This window comes from Ochlerotatus camptorhynchus, unplaced genomic scaffold, assembly GCF_037179485.1.
Source record: "Ochlerotatus camptorhynchus isolate MF236.1 unplaced genomic scaffold, CSIRO-AGI_Acam_v1.1 ptg000188l, whole genome shotgun sequence".
Lineage (NCBI taxonomy): Eukaryota > Metazoa > Arthropoda > Insecta > Diptera > Culicidae > Ochlerotatus > Ochlerotatus camptorhynchus.
This window is the reverse complement of record NW_027040678.1, coordinates 95,922-117,862: the sequence shown is the minus strand read 5'-3', so window position 1 is coordinate 117,862 and position 21,941 is coordinate 95,922. Positions and strand designations below refer to the sequence as shown.

The window sequence follows — 21,941 nt, the reverse complement described above, 5'->3', positions numbered from 1 at the left end:
AATTTCAGTGCCTAACAAAACATACTTGAACATAATAGTCTCTTTCTTGCGCGAAAAAGAGATAACCGAGCATTTGGACGGGTTAACCTCCATACGATTCAGAATACACAAATCAGCAAAAGCATTCAGCTGATGTTGAAGGACGCAACAGTCTTCAGTTGAGTGAATTCGAAGGAAAAATATAAGGTAAGATAATCGTGGTCCCTCAATTACCAGATTCACGTCGTTGAAGTAAATCTGGAAAATCAGCGGTCCCAGGTGACTACTCTGGGATATGCCGGACGTGACAGCGAACATCAAAATGTGATGTTGGGTTTGTTTTAACTCAATTTATTTTTAAATAATCCAAAATCACGACTCTTGAAGAGCGTTAATCAAAATTTGTCAACCGATTTTTTTTTAAATCCACCCAGAGGTGAAGAAAAGCCATACATATATATCTTTGGGGTTAAGATGTAAATTTGGAGTCTAGAGCAAAATTTATTTCAATTTATAGTTCTACAACTTTGTCGAAGACATGAACTGGTAACTATTTCATTTTTTTTTTTTATGTTTGGAAAATACTAGCTGGTAACTATTTCAAAAGTTGCGGATTAATTTGTTAGGCATCTAGCCTCTAAAACATAAAAAAAAGTGAGGGTTTGACCTTTTTTTTCAGAACAACCCACTGTGCTTTGACCGCAGACCAATGCATTGGGTTGTTCCGGGAGGCTTGCCTTTGGTGTACTTTGTATGTATAGCAGTGTAAAATTTACTGGGAATTGGTTGCCGACGGCACAGGGTTCCGAAGCCAACCATGGTTCGGTTTTGTCGGTAGGGGAATAAATATTCATTGCAGGCAGCCATAAAACCAACTTTCACTCAGGTCGGGATGATTTAGCTGTGCTACGCGAGGCCCTAATGTACTGACGAACGAGAAAGTAGCTGTTTTGAATTATGAAATTTGATTATAAACTCCAAGGAACAGGCATTTCCATTAGCATTGCGAGGCAATGTCTATTTAAGAACGACAATATCATTGCAGACAGCATCCCGAGCACCAGTGCAAAATTCCGATGCGTTTGATTATAAATTTCCAATCACAACTATCGGTCTGTCGAAAGAGATGACAGATTACGACAGAATTGCAAGATTGGAATTAAAACCAAATCCATCAAAATGTCATTCGAACTGGCACAGAAAATTCAAAATACAACTCAACACGTAGCGAAAGTAATAAACTGAATGCAAGCAAACAAAGAAGCAAATTTGCGTGGTGTCTGTGAATATAAAATTGATTTATGACGCTTCTCTTCGAAATTGACACTGGTGCGTGTTGATTTATCATTATTATTTTTTATCAGCAGATTTTGGCTCGCTGTCGGTCAAAAATTTCCTTTGTTCAAACCAGGCCACAGGTGTTTCGGAGAGTTTACGAATTGACAGATCATGACAATGCTTTGGTCGTTAAGTGACACTTTTGGCTTCGAAAAGATAAAATCGAGCTCATGCTAGATCGTATCGTAGCATAAACTTTTTCCCCTCGGAAATGGCAGGCACTTCAAATCTAAGCATGATTAAATTTTGGGAAATTTGAATTTTAGCCCCAGTCCCAAACAAACACATTTGCAGCCTGAATTATGTAGGTAGCGATGAATTATTTAAAAAACTCGCAGTTACAGTTGCTACGTTTTGGTTAACCGTTTGAAATCTTACCGTACAGCAACAGCCGGTTATGCGACATTTGTTAAAACCGTCTCACCGATAGACTCGTGCGCCGTTTTATTTGGATTCTGCGGCACATCCCGGGCGATAGGACGGATAGAACGGCAGCTCCCATACACCTGGACCCTACCTATCGACCCATCAACTCATGAACCGGGGACCAACGGCTTTACTTCCCTTGCGAAGGAAGTTGTGATCAGAGATGTTATGCCTCAGAACATCCCGGCGGCGCCGACTGGGATTGAACCCAGGCCTGCTGGGGTGAGAGGTAATCACGCTTACCACTACACCACCGGCACCGCTCTCTATGTCCATTCCATTAGCTAACCATTCATACAATTTTTAAACTTTGTATTACTTTTAACGCAGACAACATATATTTTAGTCCCGAAAACCGTTTCCTACCCACAAATCACGCACATTTTGGAAAGGATTGCATTGCACCTGAGGCGATTCTTATGATCGGATTAAAGGTGGTTTGGAAAGAGTTGCAGCTCGAGTCCGAATTGCTCAACCCCATATACCAGCTTGGAAATGCAAGTGGTTTTAGTAATTCGCCATAAAGTTGATCTGTTAGCGGCCAAACTGTATGATGAAGGAGGTACTACACATACTCCACCTTCAAACCACGCTGTTTGGAAGATATTTCCACTTGATGTTAAATTTAATGGTTGTTCTTAATCGTGTTTGCAGAAAGGCTCGTCTTTCTAGGCTCGAGAAATGCTCGTTGTAGGGGTTCTGAATGTTGTCGTTGGTTGGTGAATTCTTGTTGCTTGATATGCTGCTATTTGCAGATAATTTCCCAATAAACAAATCAAAGCTATAAATAAACAAACATGCTTTATAAAAGCTGAATTACTACTTTCATAGCTTAATAAGAAATCTTGCTGAACTTTGAGCTGAATAATCTTATTATCAATTGACATTTTCACAATTATTCAAATTTTTCCATCTGTTTGAATTGCATGCTTAGTAAAAGTTTTTGTAACCTTTTTATTTGACTAACTGTAATTAGCTCAACAATAAATTGAACAACAGTTTATTAATGTATTGCGACACCGTTTATATAGCTTTGCTAACTAAACCTAATACTGAATTGAATAATAGCTATGCTTTACATTACTATTGAGCAAATAAAACCGTGAGCTAAAATTAAATAATTCAAATCCTGTATAAAGGTGTCCGCAGTGATTTTTATTCGACTAGATTTAACTAGCTCAACAATTAGCTGAAATACAGTTTATGATTCTAACGCGACACCGTTTATAAAGCTTTGCTAACTAAACCTGATGTTGAATTGAAGAATATAGTTATGCCTTATATCATTACTCATCGAAACAAATCTTGAGCTATACCGAATGTCATTCAAACACTGAATAAAGATCTCCCGAGTATACTAACTGTCTCAATAATGCTACTTCAACATAAATCAATGCTGGATAAATGTTACTGCTTGAATCGAATTAAGTGCATTCTAATGTTTTGCATTATTATAATCCATCATATGTAACGATGTGTTAAGTTTTCTGCCATATTTTCTTGCCGAAATGGATGAAGTATTTAAAAAATACAAGAAAATTGGATCGTTTCACCGCGCATCCAAAAAGAAACGCGAAAAATATGAGCAACTTTTCAAGGAACTCTCCTCAAGTGTAAAAAGAAAAGCTACATCTTCTGTGGTCCCATTAAACGAACAGGACATTGAATCAACAGATTCAGGTATGAATAATTCAATCAAAATTAAAATTATAGTTGTTTATTACAGGTATATGGAAGTATTCTATATTTTTATTTAAGATTCCGAGATGGAACCTCACAATGCTGGAAGCTCTGAAGGTTCAATATCTGCTGATGACGAAATGAGTTCCATCGAATTAAACACCCAGAATGTTACGTTTGCAACTGGGATTGATAATAGATTGGAAAATAATACAGAACTTGAACAACAGAACGACCATTTCCGAAATGCTCTCAAGACATGGGCAGTTCAGCACAATATTACCCATCAAGCTTTGAGAGGCTTGTTGAAATTACTAAAACTGGAATACAAAGATGTACATTTGCCATTAGATCCCAGGACCTTACTTGAAACTCCACAAGCTACTGGTAAGCTGTGTATTGACATGGCTGGAGGCAAATATTGGCATCATAGTCTTAAAGCCTGCTTAGATCAATGGTTTGCTAACGTGGATGAAAGTATATCAATAAGCTTAAACATCAATGTAGATGGATTGCCTATATACAAAAGTTCAAAATATCAGTTATGGCCAATACTATGCAACGTTCATGAAATGCCTCAATTGAAACCTTTGCCTGTCGGAATCTTCTTAGGTAAAAGTAAACCGTCGAGTGTGAATGAGTTCTTAACACCATTTGTAGACGAACTTTTACCAATTTTGGAAAAGGGATGCATAATTAATTATCGCACTGTTAATATTAGGGTGAGATGCCTGATATGTGACTCTCCTGCTCGTGCATTTGTAAAAGGTAAACTATTCATACGCCGTATTTTTGTAATGCGTCATATCTACCTATAGGTTTGTAACTAAATTAGTATATTTTCAGGAGTTGTGAATTTTAATCGGAAAAACGGATGTCTAAAGTGTACGATTCACGGAGAATATTCCTACGTTTCACGCACAGTGGTGTTTCCATCGCTGCGTTGCCCTCTCAGGATAGATGAAAAGTTTCGGCAAAAGAAATATGGTCAACATCACACTAACCAAATATCCCCTCTGTTGAGAATTCCTAAGCTAGACATGATTCAAGACTTTGTGGTTGCTGACTCTCTTCACCTGTTAGACCTTGGATTGATGAAGCGTCTTCTTATTGGTTGGAGAGATGGTAACTTTGGATTCATGGGGAAATTAAGTGCTCTTCAAGTACAACAATTATCTAATGTAATTGTAAAAGTAAAACTACCTAAGGAGTTTCATCGGAAGACTAGATCAATGGATTGTTTGGCATTTTGGAAAGTCACTGAGTGGCATACGTTCCTAAACTACATCAGCATTGTTGTACTCAAAGATTTTTTAAATGAAACATTGTATAATCATTTTCTTCTTCTGTTTACTGCCGTCACAATATGCTTGTCAGATAAGCATATTGATTTGAGGTCATTAGCACAAATTCTTTTCGAAAAGTTTATAGAAGAATTCAAAGAAATTTATGGTCAAGAGTATATAACCAGTAACATACATAATTTGGAACACATCGTTAATGATGTGCGTAGGTTTGGGTCCTTATATTCTATTTCAGCATATCCATTTGAGAATTATCTTTCTCAACTTAAAAGGTACGTCCGACAAGGAAATAACTGCTTGGAGCAAGTAGCTAACAGGCTTCTAGAAAGAAACACTGTCAAAATTAACAAAAACGAAACCACGAATGTAGTCCCAGCTATATCCAGACATGGTAAGAATGTCGAAGTTATAATTCATGATGGATTTATACTAAATAATTCATTTGAAAACTCATGGTTCTTGACCAAACAGAATGAAATTGTAAAGTTGGTTAATGCATCATTCAATGACAAAAATGACATTTTGATCCATGGTTGCGCAACAAAAAACAGGACTGACTTTTTTACATTACCCATCCGTTCTTCAAACCTATACATTTATAAAGTAAATATCTCTTTGCTGAAAAAACCAAAACTGTACTTTTCGACTGATATAGTTTGTAAGTATGTCGTATTTAGTTATAAAGACGGATATTTTGTTTTCGTACCATTGCTGCATACATTTAAGTAAACATCAACATGCATAGACGAGTGAATCATTTAAATAAAAAATATTGTAACCAGATAAGAAACATATGCATTCATTTATTGTACTAGAAAAAGTTGTACAGAGACTACAGACAGATCTTGACAGACCACTCAATTAAATCAATCGAAAGGATGTTTAAAACCTTAGTTATTAAAATCAGATTAACTCTTTGGTTAAACTCGAAAAGTAAAAAAAAAATAAGTACACGTGTTTAAAAAACCATAAACATTTAACAAACGATGCTGCGTACTAAAACGTCATGAAACCGAAAAGCTCTAAGGAAAGCCAAGAAATTTCTCACTTTCCTGCTGTTCCCCTAAGTAGCCTTCACCTATATCTTCACTTCCCTCACGTTCCGTTTCGGAGCTGCTGAAGGACTCCGATCGTTCTTCTCTGTTCTGGTGACCATTGTTTTCATCAGCTAGATAAAATATTGTAGAAGTATAAACTCTTATAAGTATTTTTATAAACTAAAAATATAGTGTTATACCTTGAACTTTACAAGCCACTTTCTTTCCTCTACGATGGACTGTTGGTTGTCGCAAACCTTTTGCCTTGCAACGACTTTTTGAATTGCGAGTAATTTGCTTGAAGAAATGCTCCATCAAGCTTCTAGAAAATGTAATATTAACACTATACACTATCTCGAAGAATGTGTTCAGAATATTGGAACAGGATTTCATGGCAAATTTGGGTGCTGGACCTCGACTTCCTCCACTCCACGAGCAATGAAGCATAAGGTCACGATCAAAAAAATTATCGATCAATGAATAGCACACATTCAGTCCATTGCAATTATCAGGAGTGTAGCCCACGATCTTCTTCATATGATGAGCCTAAAATAAAAGCATGACAATATAAGATTCAGTAAACAATTAACACTATTAAGAGTACTTACTCACATTCCACTGCGTCCTAGCAAGAAGTACGGTCGACTTAGTTCGCGCTCCGCTATTTTGGAAGTTTTCTCGCTATTCGCTTGATTTAAATTGTCAGTTTTTTCTCGCTTAGAGTTCCCAGCTAAATAATTAACTAAAAGTGAGTTTTTTTTCTGAGAAGAAAGTGTGTTTTCGGCATCATCGGAAGGAAAATTGTTTTTACGATTGCCAATTCGCCAACCATTTTGCGCACCATCGGTGCGTGGTAACGCATACCTGCACACGGATCATCGTCATCGAGTGTCAGCATCTGCTTCCGCATTTACACCGCTCATCTATCATCGTGTGTTCAGCTGAGTGCCGACCCTCACATAAGCACACACCAACGAAGACCGCCCGCACACGCTGATCGAAGATCATCCACGCTGCGCGTCGCTCCGCTGCTGCCGTTTAAACGCTCGGTGGTAGTAGTATAGGATTATCAGATAAGTTTTTGTTCTTGTTTCTCTCTTTCGCCCACAGTTAAATTTTAAGTTTGTGTTCTGTGTTTGTAGTTTTTTTTTTGTGTATTGTGTCCGAGTGATTATCGTTTCAGTGGTAGAGCGTTTTTCGCTCCCACTAGTACGGCAAAATGGACATTTTGTCGCAAGACGAAATGGACGTTTTGCCGGAAGATGACACCACTTTGCCACGCGATGGCAAGAAGGGTCGAAAACGTACGTCATCTCTCCCTGGTTCATCGTCTCAGTCTGGCAAAGGACAGGCTCAGATAAACCCCCGATCGCGAGCCTATCCAGATGACTCGACTGGCCCATGGGTTGTCTACTTTCAGCCCAGAAACAAGCCTTTGAATGTAATGCAAATTACTAATGATCTGACGAAGCGATACTCGGCCGTGACTGAAATCACGAAGGTTAGGCACAATAAACTTCGTGTCTCCGTCTCTAACCTGAAGCAGGCTAACGAGATTGCTGCCTCCCAGCTCTTCACGCTTGAGTACAGAGTTTACATCCCAGCTCGTGATGTGGAGATCGAAGGTGTGGTCACCGAAGCGAGTCTGACCCCCGAGATCTTGGAGAAGCAGGCGGTTGGCCGTTTCAAGAACCGTTTGCTTCCTCCGGTGAAGATACTGGATGTCCAAAAACTGGGCTCAGTATCTGTCAGCGAGGGTAAAAAGAGTTTTACCCCCACAGACTCGTTCCGTGTGACCTTTTCTGGTTCAGCCCTTCCTCACTACATCGAGCTGGGAAAACTTCGACTACCTGTGCGCTTGTTCGTTCCCCGGGTCATGAACTGCCAAAACTGTAAGCAGTTGGGACATACGGCCTCCCACTGTGGCAGCAAGGCACGCTGTTCCAAATGCGGAGAGAAGCATGGGGATGACACCTGTGCAGCTACCGCACCAAAATGCGTGTACTGTAAGGGAACTCCTCATGGTATCTCGTCATGCCCGGTGTACAAACAACGCGGGGAGAAATTACAACGCTCACTTAAGGAACGTTCCCGGCAGTCTTTTGCAGAAATGCTTAAGACGGCCACGCCATCGATCAACGACAAAAATCCCTTTTCTCTTTTGTCAGATGACGAGACTGACTCTGACTTGGCTGAGGAGGGAACTTCTTTCCGTTTTTCAGCACGGAAACGAAAACGCATCCGTTCGCGGAAAGTTGAGAATGAAGAACCCCAAATCAGCTTGCCCAAATCAAGGAGTGGTGGAAAAAAGGAAGTTTCTACTCCTCCTGGATTCAGAAGAACTGACTATACCCAGGATTTTCCACCTCTCCCGGGGACATCCAAAACCCCTGATGTCCCATTTTTAAGAACAGAAGCCCCTTCTTCATCTGGGTTGTTCTCATTTGATAAAATTGTGGACGATATTCTCAAGTACCTGAATATTTCTGATCCTCTCAAAAGCATTGTTCTGGCAATGCTTCCTACTGTGAAGACCCTCTTGAAGCAATTGACATTGAAGTGGCCCCTCATTGCAGCAATCATTTCCTTCGATGGATAATTTTCCAAACGAGGTCGGGGATTTGATCACTATTCTACAGTGGAATTGTCGAAGTCTTATTCCTAAATTAGACTCTTTTAAGTTTTTAGTTCACAATAATGATTGTGATGCATTTGCTCTTTGTGAAACTTGGCTCTCTTCAGATATAGATCTTCCTTTTTATGATTTTAACATTATTCGACTGGATCGTGAGGATTCGCGTGGAGGAGGGGTACTTTTGGGGATCAAAAAGTGCCATTCTTTCTATAGAGTGAATCTTCCACAATTTACAGGTATTGAAGTTGTCGCATGTCAGGCTATTATTAAAGGTAAGAGCCTTTGTATTGCTTCTGTTTATATTCCTCCTAGAGCCGTTGTTAATCGAAAACAACTTTCAGATATATGTTCAGTACTTCCTGCTCCACGGTTGATTATGGGAGATTTTAATTCCCACGGTACAGGCTGGGGGGAACTGTATGATGACAACCGTTCTACTTTTATATATGACCTCTGTGATAACTTCAATATGACAATTCTTAACAATGGAGAAGTAACACGTTTGGCTGGACCATCTTCGAATGGAAGTAAATTAGACCTCACACTTTGCTCTAACTCATTATCGTTGGATTGCACGTGGAATGTGATCCAGGATCCCCACGGTAGTGATCACTTGCCGATCAAAATTTCGATTGCCAGTGGGTTCAATCCGTCGGAATCCGTTAACGTCGCGTACGACCTCACCCGTAATATCGATTGGACAACGTTCAAGACCGCGATAGAGGAAGCCGTGTCGTCGGTAGAAGGGCTTCCACCGTTGGAGGAATATAACTTCCTCTCCAATCTGATCTTGGACAGCGCGCTTCGAGCTCAAACTCGGCCGGTTCCTGGAACGTCTTTTCGTAGGAAACCTCCTTCCCCTTGGTGGGACCACCAATGCACTGAGGTTTATCGTAAAAAGTCCGACGCGTTTAAGCTTTTCCGGAAACGTGGAACACCCGTGTATTTCGAAGCGTACTCGGCTCTTGAACGCGAACTCAAGAGCCTCATCAAAGCCAAGAAACGCGGATACTGGCGGCATTTCGTGGACGGATTATCGCGCGAAACGTCGATGAATACGCTTTGGAACGCGGCGCGAAGGATGCGTAACCGGTCTTCGAACAACGAGAGCGAGGAGTACTCAGATCGTTGGATTCTCAAGTTCGCGCGAAAAGTATGTCCTGATTCCGTGCCGGCACAGATGATTCCTCGCGAAACGATGAATTCTGTAGACGAGATCAGCCAGCCTTTTTCAATGCTGGAACTCTCACTCGCGCTCCTTTCGTGTGGCAATTCGGCTCCGGGGGCTGATAGAATCAAGTTCAACTTGTTGAAGAACCTCCCAGACGTCGCTAAGAGGCGCATGTTGAACTTGTTTTGTCAGTTCCTGGAGCTCAATATTGTTCCGGATGATTGGAGGCAAGTGAGAGTTATAGCCATTAAAAAGCCTGGAAAACCCGCTTCAGATCATAACTCGTATCGTCCCATCGCGATGTTATCGTGCATTCGAAAATTGTTGGAGAAAATGATCCTTTTTCGCTTGGACAAATGGGTTGAGACGAACCACCTACTCTCAGATACTCAATTTGGATTCCGTAGGGGCAAGGGAACGAACGACTGTCTCGCGTTGCTTTCCACAGAAATTCAGTTGGCTTTTGCTAAAAAAGAGCAAATGGCTTCTGTGTTCTTGGATATTAAGGGGGCTTTTGATTCAGTATCGGTTGAAGTCCTTTCAGACAAACTCCACGCTTGTGGCCTTTCTCCATTAATCAATAACTTTTTGTACAATTTGCTGTCAGAGAAACATATGAGCTTTTCTCATGGAAACTCTACAGCTTCTCGATTTAGTTACATGGGTCTCCCCCAGGGCTCATGCTTAAGCCCCCTTTTGTATAATTTCTACGTCAGAGAAATTGACAATTGTCTAAGTGACAACTGCACGTTGAGACAACTTGCAGATGACGGCGTAGTGTCTATGACAGGGCCCAAAGGGGTCGACCTGCAAGGACCCTTACAGGATACCTTAGACAATTTGTCTACTTGGGCTATTCAGCTAGGTATCGAATTCTCCACGGAGAAAACTGAGTTGGTCGTTTTTTCTAGGAAGCATAGCCCAGCACAACCAAAGCTTCAACTTTTGGGTAAACCGATCACTCATTCTATGTCCTTCAAATATCTTGGGGTCTGGTTCGATTCAAAATGCACCTGGAGATCCCACATTGAGTATCTGAGACGAAAATGCCAACAAAGGATCAATTTTCTCCGAACAATTACCGGAACGTGGTGGGGAGCCCATCCGCAAGATCTTCTAACGTTGTACCGGACAACGATTTTATCGGTTTTAGAATACGGTAGTTTTTGTTTCCAGTCGGCGGCTAAAACTCACATCATCAAACTGGAACGGATCCAGTATCGTTGTCTTCGTATCGCGTTAGGATGCATGCACTCGACTCATACGATGAGTCTAGAAGTGTTGGCGGGCATGTTGCCACTACCGGATCGGTTCTCGGAATTGTCCCTCAGGCTCCTCACCCGTTGCGAAGTTATGAACCCACTGGTAATCGAAAACTTTGAAAAGCTTCTTGAGCTGAACCCTCAAACTCGTTTTATGTCATTGTACTACGTGTACATAACACAGGATGTCAGTCCTTCACAGCATAATCCTCATCGTGTATGCTCCTCCGACTTCGGCAATTCAGTTAGTTTTGATTTATCTATGACGCGGGAGATTCGTGGGATCCCAGAACATCATCGTTCCATGATTGTTCCGTCAATTTACGCTGCAAAGTTTGGCCAAGTTGATTCCGCAAGATCGTTCTTCACAGATGGATCACTAATAGAGTCGTCCGCTGGTTTTGGTATTTTTAACGAATTTCATAGCGCCTCTCGAATGCTTCAAGCCCCTTGTTCCGTATATGTTGCTGAGCTGGCGGCAATACATTATACGCTAGAAACGATCGCCTCACTTGCACCAGATCATTATTTTATTTTTACGGATAGTCTCAGTTCTGTCGAGGCTATTCGCTCTATGAGGCCGGTAAAGCACTCCTCGTATTTTCTCATGAAAATACGAGAGTTTCTAAGTGCTTTATCTTTAAGATCTTTTGTCATCACCTTTGCATGGGTCCCATCCCATTGCTCGATTCCGGGCAATGAGATGGCTGACTCACTTGCTAAGGTGGGCGCTATGGAAGGCGATATTTACGATCGACAAATCGCCTACGATGAATTTTTCTTCATTTATCGTCAACAGTCACTCGTCAGCTGGCAGAATAAGTGGAGTGAAGGGAGTTTGGGACGATGGCTATATTCGATCATCCCTAAGGTGTCGAAGAGTTCTTGGTTCAAGGGGTTGGATGTGGGTCGAGACTTCATTCGTATGATGTCTCGCCTCATGTCCAATCACTATTCGTTAAACGCTCACTTGTTCCGTGTTGGGCTGAAGGACAGCAGTCTCTGTGAATGTGGACAAGGTTACCAGGACGCAGATCACATTATTTGGTCTTGTGCTGAGCATCGCGGAGTCAGATCTGAACTGTACGATTCCCTTCGGGCTCGAGGTAGACAACCTAATGTTCCAGTTCGGGATATTTTGGCTAGACGCGATCTAGAGTTTATGAAACTCATATATGTTTACTTTAAGAATATTAACATTAGATTGTAAGTTTTATTAACCTTGTGTTTAGTTTGTATTTTGTACGTGTGGGTTTTTTTTATGTTTGTTTTCAAGATGAATAGAAATTAGTTCATGTTTTAGGATTAATTAAATATTTGTATCGTAAACCACATTTCAAACCTCCCTCTCCCTTTTCCCATCAAAAAAAAATGTAAATCCCCACTAACCTCGAGACAACCGCGAGTATCCGGTCCAGCTCCTTTAACTTTAAATATAAGAAATCAATAATGTATAACAAAAATGATAACTCGGCTCTGTAAAGTTTATTCGATTGAGCCTGTACAAATAAAGCAATTAATTAAAAAAAAAAAAAAGAGTACTTACTAAGTGCTTGAATTCCCAGGATGGAGGATACAGGAGAAAATGTAAAGTCGTCTTCTACGTGCTGGTTTATAGTTTGCATCCGCAGCGCTGCAGCTAACTTCACGTCCATGTCACCTTTCAATCCTGCCAACATTGAACCGACCTTTGAGGTTACTGTCTCGATCACCTTTTCACATGCACTATCGATTATCTTCGAAATGTCTTCAACAATCTTGTTTCCATCAATAGCAGGCTGAAAAATAAACAAGAAAATCATTTATGAATAATTATTTCATAATAAACGATTTACTCATGAATAGTCAACAACAAAGAGTTCAAAAAAAATTAATATTTCATACAAATGTACATAACTGTTCTTTTAAAGCAAGAAAATATTCGTTAAAGCTTACCTCCTGAATAATTACGTAGTCTCTTGATGATGAATCTACGCCATCAGTAATCGGTGCAATATCCTGAAGAGATTTTGGAGGTGATTGAATAGTAAAATTCAAGTTGTCGACAGGAGAGGGATTGCCAACCGTTTGATATAACAATTGCGGAAGCTGCTGTGCATCATGAATTGCATGATTTTGCGATGTTGACATCACCAAGCTTAGATCCGGATGACAAAAGACCATTTCTTGGGATTGTCCTACGTCCACTGTACTTTGATTCGTCAGTACGTCTGCTGCAGGTTGTCGAGGAGAACGATTGATCGCATTACGAGACCCACCATTTCCTAAAATAAAACTGTAGAGTAAGTCACATGGAATAAATAAAATCCAAACAAATATTTACCTTCAACCAAATAATTGAAATCAAAGCGACTTCAACTGAGTAGTTTTCTTCTTTTTAGTTCTGGGTGCTGCATCTGAGGCTTCTGTTGATTGGCCTGAAAGATCGGCTGCTTCTAGTTCCGCTTCAGCAAACGTCGGTATATAACGCCTTTTCACAGTGCATGGAATCTTGGTTGACTAGTGACTTTCTTCCGGAGAACATTTGCATGTTTGCCCGGCCACATAAGGAACCCATCGCTCACCCACTGATGTGGAACCACGGTTAAGACAGGTTTTCCGGCTTCCTTCGTTTGGACGACAACAAAGTAGTCACGTAGAATAACTTATTACAGTGGGTATTTTGTTTATATTAAAACTATTTACCTTTGTTTTGGTTCATTTTATTAGCCAGCAGTTCTCTACACCACACAAAACAGTCAAATTTTTCACGCGATTTTAGGCGAACTCATCTTGTGCAAACCTGTAACTGAAATGATGCTGACAAGTCAAAATGTCAAATTAGAAAGCAGAGCAGTGCAACCAGATAGTACTGAAAACCATTGTTATAAATTTTATTCATCTTCTGTTCAACATGCCCTTGAATGTTGTCGTTGATGCACGTAGTAAAATCCAACAAATATCAGCACAGTTTTTGTTGGGCTTGATAATACATAAGCTCAATAACAATATCTAAAAGGTGTTATTAAGCTATAATGTTGCTTATTAATAAGCAATCCTATAAATAGAATAAAAAGTATTGCTGAATTCAAGGAGAAACCCTGCTATTATTCAACATGGAACATTTAGCTTATATAGGGGATTTGTTGGTGATATAATCAATTACAGGATAGCACGGATGGAAAGACACGCAGCTGAGGATTCAAAGGTGCTGGGTTCAAATTTTGTTACTTTATAAACATAAATGTATCTCACGTCTTTGTGTTAATGTTGATCTGTTACAGGCATGGAAAATCATTTGCATTCATTTCATACATTCATTTACATTCATTTGCCTCTAACTTTTTTCATCAACAGCATTCCGGAAAATGATGTATAGAGCTTTTTTAGATTTTATTATTAACTACAAGTTAAGCTCATAACTCAAATCTGTATATCTTATGCATCACGAACTAGAGCCGGCAGAACTTGTTACTGTTTTTCAGTGAATGTAAAATACATTCACTGAAAAACAGTAGTGGATTCTGTTTGCTCTGGTTCGTCATGCATAAGAGATACAGATTTGAAATGTTAGCAAAAGTTGTAGCTAATAACAAAACCTACAAAAGTTCGATACATTATTTTGCGGAATTCTGTTCATGAAAAAAGTTAGGAGCAAATGAATGTAAATGAATGTACGAAATGAATGCAAATGATTTTCCATGCCTGATCTGTAACAATAATTATATATACATATGCATCCAAATGGATAAGTTTGTGTTGTATAAAAATCATACAAGAGATAAAACAAATTATTTGATTTTTAATAATGTTGAATAAAAGTTCAACAAACGAAAGCACAACATTTGAAATATGTCTAATTGATGATGAAGAATGATTTCATCGTGAACATAAATCAACAAGGAAAAACTAAACTGTGCTACTAATGTGAATCGTAATGCTGAACACATATTGAACAAATGTTACGAAGGAGATGTCGGTGTTATATTAGATCTGGTTATTAGCTCTACTAAGGCTTATGAATTGTTTAGATTATCTAAGTGGGATGCTTAAAGATGAACAAATACTCCAAAATTGGGTGAATAAAAGATGAACAGAAGTTGTGCGCGAAAATTAAACAGCAGTTATTCAAGAAGTAGCTGAACTCTATTGCCACAGACATGTTACTTAAACATGCTATTGTTACTTGGGAAGCGTCTATAAAAATACACCTTTAAACCATCGCTGTCTAAGGAAGTAATGATGTCTAATAGACGCTGAATAATCAAAAATTTGATCGAATAAGCTCTGTTACAACTTTTGTAAGTCGAATAAAAGCTTCTCGACATACCTTATTGAACACCACATATTTCGATGTTGTGGTTGAACAAATTCTCCAGATTTGTGTGAACAAAGCCTGAACAGAAGTTATTATTAAAAATCGTACAAGCATTATTATTTAAGCATCAAGTGGAATAAAATCGCCAAGAAGTCGTTTCTTCAATAGGCAATTGTTTGTTGGGTTGCGTCTCCCTGTGATATGTTGAATTTCTGAAACGCGTGACAGGGGAGCAGGATGGATAGGACTGAAGGCTGAATTAGATGGTATGTTACTTGCCCGAGAGTTGTAGCGGTCCACGTCGACTGCCGCAAGAAGCTCATCGGATAAATCCGGAACATCCCTGATCAGGGTCGACGTGGAAGACCTTGCGCTTCGCGCATCAGAAGATGTTGAATATGTATTCCAAGTGGTTGATTATCCATTGGTGATATTCGGAAATCAGCATTCCGCAAGGGAGTTTGATGTTTCACGTAGTTTTTCAGTTTAACGTAGTTTTATTCGATTCAGCGGCGGCTGAGCTGTAAGTTTGATGATCAACAACTCGGGTTGTGATGTCTAGGATCGCCTCTCTTTCCAGACTGGAAACAGGGTGGGCTTTTAGCTGTTAAGCGGTTTATTGTTGTTTTACATCAACAGGCTGGATGAAGCCCCAATGATTTTAACCTTATCAACTATGGTAAAAAAAATACATTCAAGCATGGTCATGACATAAAAAAAAAACATAAAAAAACGTATATCTTATAGTCAATATCTTAACTCCTGCCGGCGAAAAACAGAAGAAAACTTTCGACGAAGCGCATCACGGGAGAGATGAAAGTCGAAAACAGATGCAACTCTGTTGAATGTTCTCTGCAGTCCGCAAATCGCACCGTACGCTCCATAATTTGTGCGACGTAGAGGCAGTCTTAGCATAAGGTTATTACGAAGCGGTCGGGGTTGAACATTCAGGTCAATTTGCCTCAGGATAGCCTCACAATCTGTCCTTCCTTGTACGATATCAGCCACGGTTAGGGCTCTGCTTGTGTCTCTTCTAGTCCGGAGAAGTTTTAGGTCGATAAGTGAACAACGGCTTTCGTAACTTGGTAATCGCAACGGATCATTCCAAGGCAATCTACTCAAGGCAAAACGAAGAAAGCGACGTTGAACAGATTCAATTCTCTCGGCACCGTTGTTGTAGTTTGGGTTCCAAACCGCTTAACAATACTCAAGCGTCGATCGAACAAGCGAACAATAGATTAGACAGTAGATATCAGTGAAGTTTTTAGCTATCCTAAAAATGAACCCTAAAGTTCTTGACGCCTTATCAACAACATATGCAATGTGTTGCTTGAATGAAAACTGCGAATCCAAGATCACACCCAAGTCTTTCACCTGATTCACGCGTTCGATTGTCGAGCCAAGCAGGTCAAAGCTAAATATTATCGGTTGTTGTTTTCGTGAGAACGTAATAGCGGAGCATTTGGCTGGGTTCACTACCATTCTGTTTAACCTGCACCAACTAGCGAATACATTCAGTTGACGTTGAAGAAAGTGACAGTCAGCAATGGAACAGATTCGTAAGAAGATTTTGAGGTCATCTGCATATGATAACCGAGGAGCTTCGATGACCAGATGCACGTCGTTGAAGTACAGTATAAAAATTAACGGTCCCATGTGGCTTCCCTGATGTGGCGAAGAAGCTAGCTGATCTGCAATCTCCTATGGCAACTTTTAGTTGCCGACCGGTAAGATATGATCGAAACCAACTCAGAAGATTACCGCATACACCGAGTCTGCCGAGTTTAGCAATCGCAATAGCATGGTTCAACTTGTCAAATGCTGCGGATAGGTCTGAATAAATAACGTCCGTTTGAACCCGATCCGACATGCTTTCGGTTATATACGATGTGAGACACAGCAGATTGGTAGTTGTAGAGCGGCCGACAGTAAACCCATGTTGATCAGCACTCAAATACTGCTTGCAATGGGACAGCAACGGTTCCATAATAACTAGCTCGAATAGCTTCGAAACGGCACTTAACGATGTAATTCCTCGATAGTTATCCACAGCTCGTTTCCTTCCTTTTTTGTGGACGGGAAACATGTGCGCAAATTTCCAGCAAGATGGAAAAATGCCACCTGAGAGAGACATTCGGAACAGGCGAAGAAGCGGAATTAACAAGCTAGCAATATGTCTCTTCAAAAATACAGATGGAACTCCATCAGGTCCAGGATTGAAGGATGACTTGAGCAGAGTCGCGGCCTTAGAAATCATCTCTGCATTAACATCAATTGCATCCAGCGTTTGATCATTTACTGAAACGTTACTGGCAGCCAGTTTAATATGGTCGTCAGTTAGTGTCTCATTAGTGAATACACTGGCAAACTTTTCGGAAAAAAGGTGGCATATATCCTGAACATTGGCAGCAACTTCTCCGTTGAATTCCATAGACGATGGTAGGCCGGATTCCCTGCGTTGCTCGTTCACGTAGTTCCAAAAGGATTTCGGGTGTAGCTTAAGTTTGCGCTGGATGCCTCGTTGGAAACTTGAAAAGCATTCACGACTGACTCGCTGGTACATGTGATTCAGCCTCACATAATGTAGTTTCAGAGGAAGCGTGCGATACTTCGTAAATCTTCTCAATGCTGCTCTCTTGATTGACTTCAACCTACGTAGCTCTCTCGTCTGCCAGGGAGGGTGAGACGCTTTGTGGTGAGTTCTTTTCGGGACGTGTCTGTCAATGACATATGCCAAGACATGTGAAAAGGTTTGCACTGCAGCCTCAACGTCATCTGGATCAAGGATGTTCTCCCATACCATGCTAGACAACACATCTATGATCCTACGGTGGTCAGCTTTACGGAATTCATAAGAAACCGTAGCAGTATAGTCGCCGAAATCACGCACGAGTTTATCCTCAACAGTGACAATTAGAGGAGGGTGATGTGGAACTAGCTTAGTTAGTGCACAAGGAGCCGAGGAAATTGATGGAGCCCTGTCCTGTGTGCTCACAAAGCAGAGGTCCAAACTACGACCATTTTCGTTAACTACATGGTTAATTTGAGAAAGCGTCGCTGCGCTGTGGTTGTCGAGAAGGCTAATAGCTCCTACGTGAAATGTAGAGCTATCAGGATCTGGATACAGGAATCCGCTATGAGATGGACTCCACGAAACGCCTGGCAGATTGAAGTCACCAAAAATGTATATCTCATCAACTGGAGTGGAACTTTCGACAACTGTGAAAACTGACCGACAGTGAGTATCGATGAATTCATTGTCACGGACTCGATCAGGTGAAATGTACAGAGCGCATAGACATAGTGTGCGATCACCCAGATTGATGGCTGTCCAAACCTGCTCCACTTAGTTCCATGAATCGTTCTCGATGGCCTTTGCCTCCAACCCGCCACGGACAGCTACAATGACACCTCCACCAGTAGATTTACGGCTGTTGTTAGAATTCCGATCGCAACGAAAGACCTCGTAGTCAGGACCGAAGACTTGACTGGAAAGCGTTCGATAATCGAGCGACGTTTCGCATAGGACAATAATATCGTAGCAACGATCCGATACAGCTAGGCGGTACTCTTCAACATCAGAATTCATTCCACCGGCGTTTTGGTAGAAGATCACGACGTTTTGCTTGCGGCAAGGAATCGAACGACTGCTCTCCCTGGAAATCGCAGATACATCAGGCAATAACTGACCATCATCAAGTCTCATTGGATACTCGCCATAGTCAGTGGGTTGGAAGACCCCCTCTCCGCATCCGACTGCAGGTCTGGAACGACTATGATGAACGAAGGCTGCTGATGGCAGGACTGAGACGGAGGGATTAGGGGCTTCCATGGGGCTTTCTACGGCGCGTTCCGGGTTTCCAGGATTAGGAGTTACAGAGGCATCATCACAATGACTAACATAGTTAGAATTGCTGAAAATTTGATCGGCATCAGGCAGTGAATAGTTAATATATTGATTGTACTTGCTTGTAGAGGCAAGGTGGAAGACTCCTGATTCATATCCAGCCACAGGTCCAGGACGACTATGTTGAACGCTGGCGGGAATCGGCACGACTGGGCTGGAGTAACCAGGAGCTTCCAAAGAGCGGTCTATTGTGCGTCCTGGAGATGAATTAGGATTGGTCGAACAGTAAAGCGGATGTTGTGAATGAGCCGTATCAGAAGTGCTTCTCAACTGGAAACAGCCGGCAGGTGCTTGAAGCGTTGCACTGGAACACGGAAACTGATCAGGCAAATGACTGTAACTAATGTATGCATACTTGCCTGAAGACGATGCTTGGGAGACCCTACCACCGAACTCGACCGCAGGGCCAGAACGACTCTGATGGCAGGAAATAGAACGACTTTGATGGCGGGAAACAGCTAGCGCGACTGGATCGAGTGGTTCAAGGTCTCAACAGTTGTCCTGAATAATGGTCCATGAGAGCGTTGCAATTGTCTAGATAGGCGTCAGCTGGTAGCTGCTGTTCAGTCGTTATCAGTTCCATGTTCGTTGCAGGGTTAGCAATAGAGTGTTTCGAAAAAAATAATCGTTGTTGAGTTCTAGGTTCGCGCAAAGGCTACGTGCCGCAAGCCGATATGGGCAACAACCTGTACGGTAACCTTCTCACGAACGAGATTGAGAGGTAGAAGCAGTACTATGACGAGCACCTCAACGGTGAAGCAGCAGAAAACGAAGGTGGCACGGCAACAGACCTTGGAGCACGCGCAGAAGACGACAGGCTACCGGTCCCTAGAGCACTGCACTGGGTAATTGCCAAGATTTGGAAGGAGGAGATACTACCGGAGAAGTGGATGGAAGGTGTCGTATTCCCAATATACAAAAAGGGCGACAAGTTGGATTGCTGTAACTACCGCGCGATCACACTGCTGAGGGCCGCCTACAAGGTACTCTCCCAAATTCTATGCCGCCACCTGTCTCCATTTGCAAGAGAGTTCGTGAGGCGGAATTCATGGATGCCCGCGCTACCACGGACCAAATTTTCGCGATGCGGCAGGTTCTGCAGAAATCATTTGTCCATCAATTTCAAATCGATCGAGATCAGCTATGGTAGATTATGCACGACTACGGACTTCCAGATAAACTGATACGATTGGTCAAGGTGACGATGGATCGAGTAATGTGCGTTGTTCGAGTATCGGGGACACTCTCGAGTCCCTTTGAATCTCGAAGGGGGCTACGGCAAGGTGATGAACTTTAGTGTCTGCTATTCAACATCGCGTTAGAAGGAGTGATCAGAAGAGCTGGGATAGACACGAGTGGCACGATCTTCAGGAAGTCCATCCAGCTTCTTGGCTTCGCCGATGACATCGACATCATGGCACGGAACTTTGAGACGATGGCGGAAACGTACATCAGACTGAAGGCTGAAGCTAGGTGGATTGGACCTGCCATCAACGTATCAAAGACAACATACATGAAAGGAAGAGGTTCTAGGGAAGACAATGTTAGCCTCCCACCCCGAGTTCAGATTGACGGTGATGAAATCGAGATGGTTGACGAGTTCGTGTATTTGGGCTCACGCATTATGGCAATCGTGTCTAATTTGGACTCCTGAGGACACTCCGGTCGGATAAAATTCGTCGCCGTACGAAGTTGACTATTATTGATTAGTCCGGTGGTTCTCTACGGCCACGGGACGTGGACAATGCTCGTGGTGTTTTAGAACGGAAGTTGTTGCATACCATCTACGGTGGAGTGCAGATGGATGACGAAACGTGGAGGAGGTGAATGAACCACGAATTGAACCAGCTGCTGGGTGAACCATCCATCGTCCTTATTGCAAAAATTGGACGCCTACGGTGGGCTGGGCACGTCGTAAGAATTCCACATGACGACCCAGTGAAAATGGTTCCAGAAAGCGATCCAACAAGAACAAGAAGAAGAAGCACCCAGCGGGCAAGGTGGATCGACCAAGTAGAAGGCGACCTGCGGACCCTTCGCAGACTACGAGGCTGGCGAAGTGTGGCCATGGATCGAGTAGAGTGGAGACGACTTCTTAGGACAGCAGAGGACAACAAGGCCTTAGCCTGATTGGTAAGGTAAGGTAAGGGTTCTTGGTCTATCATTCATCATTCGTCATACTCGATTGTTTCGCTACTTCCGGATGGTTGGGTTGTAAATCGCTTACCCCGAGTGTTGTCGTCTGTTGGGGATATCCCCATATGACGTTTCCCACTTTTGCTGCGATTTCGGAGGTCGTATTTTCTGGTTGATGCAGTATTTTTTTGGATGGTATTTCAATGCTGTTATCTCTTTCGTTAAAGCAGATACCTGGTTCTGCAGGAAGGCAATTAGTCGGTCATTAGTGAGGCGATATTGACCAACGTTGGCAAAAGTCCTCTTTCTCATTCCTCATTGTCGTGACCGGACCGAGGTTTCCAGCCTCGGTCACGGCTACACGAATCTCGGCTGCTATGCTTCACTGCAGCTGATGCTGTTCCTGCTGCTGCTGCTACTGCTGCTGCTACTGCTGCTGCTACTGCGGCTGCTGCTGCTGCTGCTCGTCCGTCGTCTTCAACGTTCGTCACAAGAATGACTTCTGCAAGCTTAGGTAGCCCATATTTATACCCAAAGAATGTTCCCCCTTTTACACAGCGCTGATAGCTGTCTCGGGATTTGCCCTCACAAAGCAATGATAATTAGATTTTATTTACATTCACGCTTATTTGGGTTTACTCAAATTAAGCGTTTCATTACTTGACTTAATTTTCATTTTTTTTAAGCATTATTATTTCACACCTACTATATCTACCACACTCATCATAGCACCTAGCTTTGGGGGAAAAAACTCCTTGGTCAACTTTGA

At 41.8% G+C, this 21,941-nt stretch overlaps 1 protein-coding gene across 1 annotated transcript; it reads right to left on the bottom strand.

Annotated features, from left to right (window-relative positions):
- Positions 1–5,749: 5,749 nt before the first annotated feature.
- Positions 5,750–21,896, bottom strand: LOC135702213 (uncharacterized). Its single transcript, XM_065223234.1, has 6 exons — positions 21,879–21,896; positions 12,375–12,610; positions 11,033–11,057; positions 7,232–7,240; positions 5,965–6,310; positions 5,750–5,895 (listed from the first exon to the last, which is right to left on the bottom strand). The coding sequence occupies exons 1-6, from the start codon at positions 21,894–21,896 to the stop codon at positions 5,750–5,752; spliced, it is 780 nt and encodes a 259-aa protein (XP_065079306.1).
- Positions 21,897–21,941: the final 45 nt, after the last annotated feature.

Coding starts and splice junctions, on each gene's coding strand:
- LOC135702213 (XM_065223234.1), bottom strand. Junction 11,058..12,374: donor GGAATTCAAGCACTTAGTAA/GTACTCTTTTTT, acceptor CCGAAGTCGGAG/GAGCATACACGATGAGGATT. Junction 5,896..5,964: donor AGTGGCTTGTAAAGTTCAAG/GTATAACACTAT, acceptor TATTTTATCTAG/CTGATGAAAACAATGGTCAC.